Here is an 11,275-nt window from a genome sequence, read left to right on the forward strand (position 1 = left end):
GATCTCACTGCAAGCTCCGCCTCCCAGGATCATCCCATTCTCCTGCCTCAGCCTCCTGAATAGCTAGGACTACAGGTGCCCGCCACCATGCCCGGCTAATTTTTTTGTAGTTTTTAGTAGAGATGGGATTTCACCGTGTTAGCCAGGATAGTCTCGATCTCCTGACCTCATGATCTGCCGCCTCGGCCTCCCAAAGTGCTGGGATTACAGGTGTGAGCCACTGCGCCTGGCCTGCTCCCAGATGGCTCTTTTCAGAGAAACACAGTCTATTTTCTAACTAATAGGTGCCGAGAGTGCACAGGCTTTTTTGTTTTTGATTTTGTTTGTTTGTTTGTTTCTTGCTTTCTACAACATCACCTTGCATGCCACTTAATTTATATGCTAGAGATTACCAATTCAGTAGACCAGGGAATGAGATGTGGGGAGAGAGAAGAAAAACAGCTTATTTTACTGAATGTATATCAACACTATTATTTCATTTTTTAACAGAAAAAGCCCTGTGCTTATAGCAGTATTGACAGATGGGTTAAAGGCTAGGGTGTGGGTGAGTTTCAACACTGAAATTCTATGATTCTATGGCTGATCCAGGCAGTACAGGTCTGAAGGAGCCAGGAGTTAGATTTTTAGCTTGGGGTTTATTCATGCAGTTACTCAACGAATACATATCGAGTATTTTCTATGTGCTGGCCACTATGCTAGGGGTTGGCAATGAAGCTCTAGGCGAAAACAGACAAGGTGCCTGCCCTTATGGAGCTTATAGTCTAGGGAACTTAGACAACAATATAATTATTTGCACATGCAATTCATCAAGGGTAAGTCAGGGAGGAACATGGCACAGTGAGAGCTGGTGACAGGGGGATTCGACTTCCGAGAGGAAGTGATGCTTGAGTTGACTAGGTTACTAGTCAACTAGGCAATGAAAGGAGGGAAGACTGCTCCCAGCGGAGGGAAGAGCATGTGCAAAGGCCTGTGCCAGAAGAAAACATGGGAAGGATAAAAGCCTGGGAGAAGATAAGAGTGGATGGAGTGAGACAGCAAAAGAGCTTGTGGGGTGAGACAACTGGAAAAGGAAGAATGAGAGATCACACAGGACCTTGTAGAATATGCAGAGACTTTGTGCTTTGTCCTAAGTGTAGATGTGACGATATGAATGGTTTTATGCAGAGGACTGACAGGATCAAATTTGGGAAAGTAGGGGGAAGGACATCTTTTGATTGGAGACATTTGCATAACACTCTGCAAAGAACACCCCCAGAAAGCATTTCACTCTGAACTCTGAGAAAAGGCAGACTATTTTCCCTCTGCCAACAGGGAGACCTGGATGGAAGCATTGATTCATTCTGGCTGTAGCTGGGATTGGCCTGGCCAGTGGCCCCCAGGGAATTGTAACCGTAGGGAAGCATTTCACTTGCTGGTCCAGACGTAGGACATCAGCCTCTACATTTAATTATACAGATAGCCTCCATTACAGGTAATTGGGCCTTTACATTTTCCACTGTTTCCCCTGCCTAGGGTTACACATAATGAAAGGATTTTCCAGAAGATGACTTCATCATACAGACTTCTTTCATGCACAACAAATGCTTTTTCCAGGGCCTGCCCTGCTGCCTGGAAAGAGGGCTTCTGGCTGAGTTTTTGTTTCTACCATTGAGGCATCCAAAATCCTCACTTTCTCCTGCTCCTCTAGACTTCAAAAATGCCAAATATAGAGGCACAGAAAGCTTCTCTTCATCCCTAAAACCCCTTCTACCAGCTCTGAAGCCAGCTGTGGAACCTAAATGGGGCTTCTGACTGCAGTGTGAAGTGTGACGAAGGAGCAGGGTGGGGTGCTATGGACAAGGCACTCTCCCCGTCTGTCCCATATGAGGCTCCACAGAGATGACGGAGAAAGCAGAGAGTGAGCGAGCTCTGAAAACTCACAGGAGGGCTGGGAGGGGGAGATGGGCACCCGGGGTACCAGGTTGCCACCAGATCCCCACTCTGATCTCAGTATCATGAGGTTTCTCCATCCTCTGAACTCTCATCCTGCAGCACCAATGAACGGAGAGACAAGGGGAAAAAAGCACAGAGACTGGATGTTGTATATCTTAGAACAGGAAGGAACACCGAGTGAGGGATCAGATGACCCGATCCTGACTGGGCTCCGCTCCTACGCGCTGAGTGTGACCTAGGAGAAGTCAAGAAATCATGAGGACCCTCAACTTTCCTTTCTGTAAAATAGAAATAATTGGTCTTTCCTGCTTCCTAGAGTGTTATGTAAAACAAAATCACTCTTAAACCAGTGCTTTGAAGGATGTTCTTAATGATGTTTCAGCAACAATACAGATCAGCGTGTCAAGGCGGGGGTATTCCCAAACATGCCTGAGCAGAGGTTAAGACCTGGACCCAGGAGTCTAGACCCCCACATCCACTCTACCACTCAGTAGCTGTGTCAGCCTGGGCACGTTGCTGAACCCTTCTGTGCCTCCATGGTCACATCTGTAGATTAGGAAAAATAATAGTGCCCACTTCACTGGGTTGTTTTCAGGACTAAATTATACAATATATGTGAATATTTAGAACACTGACTGACACCTAATAAGCACTAACTAAATGTTCATTAATAATTGCAATTCATATGTAACAAAGAGAGGTTAGGAAGCAGCCACAAAGCCTTGAGACCCTCAGAGCCATGCTGTGCCTCCTTCCTCAGTGGTTCTTCTGGCTGGAAATATTGCTTCTGGAGGGTCACTAAGATGATGCCCCATAGGACACTAAATAGTGTATTATTTCTCACTACTTTTTTTCTTTGTTTCTGAGACAGGATCTCGCTCTGCCACCCAGGCTGGAGTGCAGTGGCATAATCATAGCTCACTACAACATAGACCTCTTGTGCTCAAACAATCCTCCCACCTCAGCCTCCTGAGTAGCTGGGACTACAGTCATGGGCTACTATGCCCAGCTAATTTATTTCATAGAGACAGGGTCTCATTATGTTGCCCAGGATGGTGTTGAACTCCTGGCCTGAAGTGATCCTCCAGCCTCAGCCTCCCATCAGAGCTGAGTTCACAAGTGTGAGCCACCATGCCTGGCCTATTTTTCATGACTCTGTCTGGGGCATGAACCAGGAGGTAAGATAACCAGGAGACCTGGAAGGAACTTCCCCTCTCTGGTAGCAGAGGCAGTCCTGGGATTCCCATCCATCGCTCCACCCACTTGTGGTGGGGCCTGCCAGCTCCATCCTACACTGTAGATGATCCAGCTGGGCTGGGGCATAGCAGCCCAGAAGGTGCCCACTGTGCTGAGCAGGCAGCTGTCTCACATGTTGCTGGACCTGAGGAGTGCAGGACATACAATTGGGACGTTTTGGACCACAACCACACAAAATCGCTTCTAATCCAAACTACTTCCTTCTTCCAGTGCTATCCAGAAGTGAGACGGCATTTTCTGAGCACACACCATTGCATTTCCAGGAGCAACAGAATCAGAGGGAGCCTCCACAAGTGAATGTCAGGAAACTCACAGTGGAAGACAGGGTAGGGACTCAGGAATAGATCCATATGGACCCTCAGAGATCCATATTGCTAACACTGCCACTTGCTTACCTGACTTGGGAGATTAGAATAACCTTTTCGTTTTTTACCCCCACGAAAAAGTTATCCCTAAATGCATTTTCACTTTATGAGCCAAGGGTAGAGCCAAGGAAGGGTGCTTTGGGCTGGGTGGGCTGGGTTCACAGGTTTGGAATCTGACCCTTTCTTGAGGCTTGAGCTGGATGAAAAGAAAGGGGAGGGTTAATGCATTCAGGCCCCTGCTGGAGCCCAGAGGATGTGGAGTCAGCTGTCTCGTGACACTGCTATTTTAAGACACTTTGAGATTTTGAAATGAATTGAAGATGGAACCAGCAGCAGGGAAAGGCACCTCTTTATGACCCCTTGGTATACTAGTCTAAGAGGGCTAAGGTGCCTGGGGCTTTTAGTGCCACCTTCCAGAAATGCCCCACAACCCCAGCACACTTGTGTGTGTGCAACACACATACACAGAGACTCATTCTTGGGATTGCCCCATGTAAAACTCCATGGGGTGTAAAACAAAACACCCTGGACACCATAGCTGTGGGTGCTTCCAGCTGTTCCTCCATACAAAGACCCCGTCGCCACCACCCCTCCCAACCCCCATTACACCTCCTGGGCTTTCAGGACTCCCCCCTCTACCACCACCCCAGAGAGGAGGAGTGAAACTGTGCCACGAGCTGAAGTCCCCATCCTCACTCTCGTGCTCGCTAATTGATTATGTGGCAGCTTAATTGGCTGATCATGCATATGTGGAGGTATTTTCAGAAGCAAAATGCTCTCTGTATGTGTGTGTGCCTCGAAGGAGAGTTGCTTGATTTGGGGCATTTGTGAGGGCGGCACAGGCCTGCCAGCTTCTCTGGGGACAATGGATGTGTCAGGGCAGGGATAGAGTGGTGGGGGCAGTCATAGGACCCCTAAGTTCTGTCTGAATCTGTGTGGCAGGCCCTCATTTTACCCTGGTCCTACCTGCCTTTCCAGGATAGCTTTTTAATATTATTCTCTCCCCTTCTTCTATTTCTTTTTTTTTTTTTTTTTTTTTTGAGGAGGAGTCCTCGCTCTGTCGCCAGGCTGGAGTGCATTGGCGTGATCTCATGCTCACTACAAGCTTCGCTCCCGGGTTCCCGCAATTCTCCCGCCTCAGCCTCCGAGTAGCTGGGAACTACAGGCGCCTGCCAACTCTGCCCGGCCCTAGTTTTGTATTTTTTAGTAGAGACCAGGGGGTTTTCCACCGTATTAGCCAGCGAGGGTCTCGATCTCCTGACTCGTGATCCACCCGCCTTCGGCCTCCCAAAGTGCCTGGGATTATTTGGTAACCAGGCTTGAGCCACCGCGCCCGGCCTCCTTCTTCTATTTCTTATTGCTTATATTCCCATTTTTCTCTGCCTCCCTCTCCTGTTTCTTCTGTTTTACCTCTGTTCTTTGCCATTGGAAGAGTGGTCTCTGAACCAGAAGCATCAACAGGTCCTGCTCCAGACCTACTGAGTAGCCTGCATTTTGACAAGACTGCAGATCAATTACATGCACATTGATGTGTGAGAAGTGCCATTGAGTCTATTCTTCTTATTTCTTCTTCGTTTTTTTTTTTTTTTTGAGACGGAGTCTCACTCTGCCGCCCAGGCTGGAGTGCAGTAGCTCGATCTCGGCTCACTGCAGGCTCCACCTCCCAGGTTCATGCCATTCTCCTGCCTCAGCCTCCTGAGTAGCTGGGACTACAGGCGTCCACCACCACCACACCTGGCTAATTTTTTGTGTTTTTAGTAGAGACGGGGTTTCACCATTTTAGCCAAGATGGTCTCAATCTCCTGACCTCATGATCCACCCGCCTCGGCCTCCCAAAGTGCTGGGATTACAGGCGTGAGCCACCGTACCCAGCCTTTATTTCTTATTTACCAGCCCGTAGCTTGATCTCAATCCTTCTCCTCACCCCTCCCACCTTCTGTCTTTTTGTTTCCTGTTCTCTTCTGCCCTCTGGCCCTTCTCTTTTTCTTCTTCTTCCCTCCCTCCTTCATTTCTTCCTTTCCTTTCCTTCTCTCCTTTCTGCATTCATTTATTCATCCATCACTTACTTATTCTCCCTTTTCCATCTGATTCTCCACACTTCTTTCCTTCTGTATCTATTTCCCTCTCTTTGTCCCATCTCTTCCTCTTCTTCTTGCTGAAGCTTAAGAGAAAACACAAATGTCCTTTCATTCCCTCCTGCCCCACACCGCCCACCGTGCTTGCCCACCCAGCCCTTCTCCTTCCTTTCCCTCAAACTGTCCTGAATCTAAGGTGAAGCAAGCCACCTGCTGAAGCAGGTGGTGTGGAAGCCCCAGGCCCAGCATCCCCACCGGGCAGCCCTGGGTCGTACCTGCAGAGGATTTTTTGTGCTTATGGCGATGACGTGGTACTTGTAGTAGCACAGCTCGCAGCTCCAGCAGCCCCGCTCGCTGATCCACTTGATGAGGCAAGGCTGGTGTGTGCACTTGACCGAGCCGTCGCAGCGGCACGGGCTCAGCAGCTCCCCCTGCAGGGAGAGAGCACAAGGTGATGAGGCTGAGACCTACAGTGGCTAGTGGGTGGGTGATGGGCAGGAGCATGGCAGCTGCAGCCTGGTTTGGGCCACCCAAGTAGGCCACAGGCTTTGTTTGGGGGCACCAGACTCCACAGAGGAGGCCTGGGCTCCTGCACCCCCACCATGAGAGCCAAGCCATGTTGGTCAGCACAACTAACAGCTCTGAGCCCCTGCTCCTACTTGATACAGCACAGTACTATTAATTCCTAGGGTTCTACGAAGATGAGTGGGCTGGTTTCTGCGGAAGCCTCTGCTGTTCACAGTGGGGTGTCAGGCTGCAGAAGCGTCTCTGTGAAAGCTCGGCCAAGGGTTGCAAACTCAAATGCCCTCGAGGACAGACAGGCAACACAGATAACAAAAGCTAGCTAGTGGAGACTAAACTGGAAGGCTCAGACCCACGTTAAAGGGAAAGCCGCCATCAGCTCTAGCCAGTGTAGATGTGGGGATCTAGGATGTTGGGCAGATGCCCTCACTGAAGGCCTGGGTCCCTCCAGCCACCCTTGGGCCTGGCTGGGGTTAGCTGGGAAGCCCAGCTTGGAGAATTTGGAATCAGAGAGGCAGAGGACTAAACTGAGCAAGATGGTGTCAGGATTTGAAACTTCCTTTGAGTGGACTGCAGCGTTGGGCTCACTCTCCAGAACTTCTCATGACCATATGTCAGATGGTCGTGGCCGAAACCTGTGTTTTTTGTTTGTTTGTTGTTTTTGAAACAGGATCTCACTCTGCTGCCCAGGCTGGAGTGCAGTGGCACGATCGTGGCTAACTGCAGTCTTGTCTTCTGGGCTCAAGTGATCCTCTGGCCTCAGTCTCCCAAGTAGCTGAAACTACAGACATGCACCACCATGTCCGGCTAGTGTTTTTTTTTTTTTTTTTTTTTTTTTTTTTTTTTTTGTAGAGATAGAGTTTCATCACGTTGCCCAGGCTGGTCTTGAAATTATGGATTTCCATCTGCTTCTGTAATCACGCACTTGGCTGCAGACTGTAGAATCGGCTCTTCCTTCTAAGATTCCTGGAATCTTATTTCTTTTCCATTTCAACTCCTATCACTCAAGGATCTCACAGTGGCCTGGATGAGGTTTGGAATGTTCTTTTGCACCTGGTCTACCTGTCAGCTGTTACTCTCTGTCTTCAAGATGATTCAAATGCCGCCTCCTACTGGGAGTGGTCCCTGGCTGCTCCACGTTGAGCACAGTGCTTTGAGCTCTGAGTGCCTTATGCTGAGTGACTTGGGTACATCCTTGTTAGCATGCTTGGCGCATCATTATGAAGATCTACACATATCCCTGTCTACCCACCAGAGGAGCCCCACAAGGCAGGGTGAGGTATTCGTCTTTGCAACCCTTTCCTCCAGTGGCAAGCCCTGTACCCAAGGTGCCAAGCCCTAAATAAGTTTTCATGTTTGAATAAGTACATGAAAAAATAAATCAAGTGTCTTCTCAGGTTGCCTGCATTGCCTTGAGGAACAGGAATGAGATGCCTACTCCACGAGAATGGGAACCACATCCATTTTGTTAACTCTGGGAACAAACATCTTGCTCAGTGCCTGGCACTCTGTATTTGTGCAATGAATGAACTTGGCAGAAATGCTCAGGTGCTCATCCCCATGAAACCCTCCTTGGTTCCCCACTCTGCTCCTCCAGTATCAACAGGCCCCCTTTGCTGTGGCTCCAGGCCCTTCCCATACCCTCTGTTATAGCACGCCCCCATTTGCTCCTCACAGGGACAATATCTTACCCATCTTTGCAGCCCTAACATCTAGTAAAGGGCCTGGTAAATTTTGATACTCAACACAACTTTGAGAGCTGAATGCATGCGTATCTGTCTTACGAACGAGAGGTTTTGCTTCTCTAGGACATGGCCAGCCTTTGGCTCCAGGTAGGCAGCTACCTCCTGGAGAGGAAAAGAAGAGGCGGGACATGCCCACGTTGCTGGGCACTCAGCACACTCATCAAGGCCTAAGGGCCCTTGTACTGAGGAGCTGCTATATGACTCTGAAAAGGAAACAGGAGGGGGTGAGTGGAGAGATGTGCTGGGGGAGGGGCGAAATTCCTCATTATTCGTGGCAGCATTTCCTAGGCTCATTAATTCTAACAGGATGAGCTGGGTTTGATTAATCGGGTTGTTAAGCAGCCATGTCAAATTGCCCATCAGGTAAGAGACATTACTTCTGGTCCCTGGCAATAGTGCTGAGCAACAGTGAAGTCTCCACGCCTTGCTTCCCAAGCAGCAGCCAAGAGACAAGGCAGGAAGAGCTGCTGCCTGGGGCACAGCTGATAACAAGACCTGGGCTCTGGTTGTGGGACCATCAGGGCTCACGGGAGCCCCCCGAGCCTCAGCATGCTAATCTGGGTGGAGAAGGGAGGAGCATGAACTGGCCTAATCCAAGTGACTGGCTGAGGGTCAAGAGGGCAGGACTATGCTGCTTCCCCTCCAGAGAACCATTCGTTTCCCTTTAGGGAGAAGAAAACCCCAAAAGGCAGCATAGGGACTTGCTTCTGGCATTACAAATATTAGAAAGCAAGGATGGTCCAGGTGAGGTGGATCATGCCTGTAATACCACACTTTGGGAGGCCAAGGCAGGTGGATCACTTGAGGTCAGGGGTTCAAGACCAGCCTGGTCAATATGGCAAAACCCCATCTCTACAAAAAATACAAAAATTAGCTGGCCATGGTGGCATGATCCTAAAATGCCAGCTACTCAGGAGGCTGAGGCAGGAGAATTGCTTGAACCCAGGAGGCAGAGGCCGAGGTTGCAGTGAGCAGAGATGGCACCACTGCACTCCAGCCTGGGTGACAGAGTACAACTCCATCTCAAAAAAGAGGTTGCAGTGAGCAGAGATGGCACCACTGCACTCCAGCCTGGGTGACAGAGTACAACTCCATCTCAAAAAAAAAAAAAAAAAAAAAAAAAAAAAAAAAAAAGGTAAATAAAGCAAGGACAACAAACTGTTAGAAAACTTTAACTTTGATAAAGGAAGTGATGATCAGGGATTTGCTGTGGGGGTTGGGGGGGAATCCAGAAACAAGCTATTTTAACTCTGGCATTCAGGCAAGTTTTGTAGGTTATGATTCAGTGTATTTCTATGTACATTTTGGGGAAAGCCCATCATCTTTTTAGTGTTTAGAGCTTCTAAAAAGCTTTAACAGAGACTCTTTGCCAACTTCTACTGGTCAGACCTGTATGTCTCCAAGAGCAACAGAAGTGGAAATGAGCCAGACGGATTCAGGCTAAACTTAGGAAGACGCTCCTTGCAGTAAACTCTGTTAAAAGCCAAAATGGTGCTACGTGGACACTGAGGTGAATTCCAGCCCCCTCTGCCCTAGTAAAATTCTCTCAATATAATAGATATCCCTAACTGAGGAGAAAAGTTAAATGACTCCCTCAAGGTCACATGGCCATCAGACTCTGAGCTTCACCACCCGCTCTGCTCATCCGCCTTCCATCCTCTGGTTCCTGCTGCCCCACCTGCACCTGTGCCTGTAAGTCTCCCCTTCTCCAGGTCCCACCCCAATTCCTGGCCCAGGTCAGACCCTCAGCCAAGTCTCCCATCATTACCCACAGTTTTTCATTTCATCATTTTCAAATGCTCTGGGATTAGAGCTGCTCCTACATACCCCATAGAACTGAGCACATCAGCGATGTACAATTAAAGTGTGCTTACTAATTGAACAGGCCCCAGGGTATGGGAAAAGACAAGCCCTTCTGGCCCAGCTACTGAGGCTCCAGCATTTGGGCTGGGAGGATTACTGTGATCTTGTTTGCAGAGCTCAGCAAACTCCACAGATCAAAGGGGCTCATTAATGCAAAGGGCACTAGACACTTCCTCAATGATCTGCTCAGAGTGTTGGGGCCAGAGACTGCCCTGGGAATGACTGAAACAAGAAAAATGGAATCTTCTCTAATCATCTGGCCCCCAAGGGACACACTGTGGAGGAGTGGTTAAGATCATGGTTTTGGGAAACAGCCCCTTCATTTTGCACCAGCTGTGCAAATTTAGCCAAATCTCTTAACCTCTCTGAGGCTCCATTTCTTCATCTTTCCATGGCAAGTAACTCTTACCTCCTCAAGGGTAGTTGTAAGGATTTTTTTTTTTCCTTTGAGACACGATCTCACTCTGTTGCCCAGGCTGGGGTGCAGAGTGGAATGATCATGGCTCACTGCAGCCTTGACCTCCCCAGGCTCAAATGATCCTCCCACCTCAGCCTCTTGAGTAGCTGGGACAGGCACATGCCACCATGCCCAGCCACATGTATTGTATTTTTTGTAGAGATGAGATTTCACCATGTAGCCCAGGCTGATCTCAAACTCCTGGGCTCAAATGATTCTCCTACCTCAGCCTCCCAAAGTGTGGGGTTTACAAGCGTGAGCCATTGTGCCTGGATTAAAGGATTAAATGAGATCATGCATGCAAGGGTTTGACACAGTGCATGGCACAAGTAAGTCCTCCTGTTAAACTGTTACAATTCTAACTCACATTTCTATAAGAACTTTAATGTCATAGTTTTTTCTTCTACAACTCTATTTCCTACTGTCACTCTAAGACAGGTGAAACAGATAAGGAAGGGAATGACTGCCGAAAGAAAAGAGTCAGTTTGTGTCACCAAAAACAGTGAAGATTAAAGAATTTTCTAAGAGACTCTGCCCTTCTGGGATGGATAAGGGACCCTGACTTCTAGCCCAAGATCATCCCTTGTGTCACCATGGGGACACTGGGAGCATCTAGGGAACCTTCTTTTCAGGGGATGCCAAACAGAAGAAGAGTGCAGGCCTCTTGTATGGATTAAGTGGGGTCGTGCTAGAGGCAGGAGGCAGGAGGGATGGAGCTGGTGGGAGGGAGAACAGATGTATTTCGCTCACTGCAGTGGGAGACCATAATATGCCTCCCCAAAATACGAAGGCGTGTTGAGCTAAGACAATTAAGAAGCAGCAGATTTAGGAGAGCTCTCTTCTCTTTCTCTATTTGCATAAAAGCAGGACATAGATTTACAAAGACAAAAGTTATCCTGTCTCCCCCTCTCCATCAGGAGAACAAAAGTAAACACTGAAGACAGCTTTAGACTCTCATTAACCTCCAGATGACACCAGAGGAATTTATATATATCTATATATGAATATATAAAACATTTAATATAAATATATATATATATATATATATATATATTTTTT

The 11,275-nt window shown here is 48.3% G+C and overlaps 1 protein-coding gene across 1 annotated transcript in view; it reads right to left on the reverse strand.

The window, feature by feature from the left end:
• The window catches only part of MARCHF4 (membrane associated ring-CH-type finger 4), a 115,572-nt gene that overhangs the window by 21,086 nt on the left and 83,211 nt on the right, over nt 1-11,275 (reverse strand). The window contains exon 2 of the mRNA XM_017895489.1: nt 5,905-6,060. Within this exon, the coding sequence (XP_017750978.1) occupies nt 5,905-6,060 (156 nt within the window). The remainder of the gene's footprint in view (nt 1-5,904; nt 6,061-11,275) is intronic.

Source organism: Rhinopithecus bieti, unplaced genomic scaffold (genome assembly GCF_001698545.2).
Source record: "Rhinopithecus bieti isolate Rb0 unplaced genomic scaffold, ASM169854v2 scaffold_26676, whole genome shotgun sequence".
In the NCBI taxonomy this organism is placed as follows: Eukaryota; Metazoa; Chordata; class Mammalia; order Primates; family Cercopithecidae; genus Rhinopithecus; species Rhinopithecus bieti.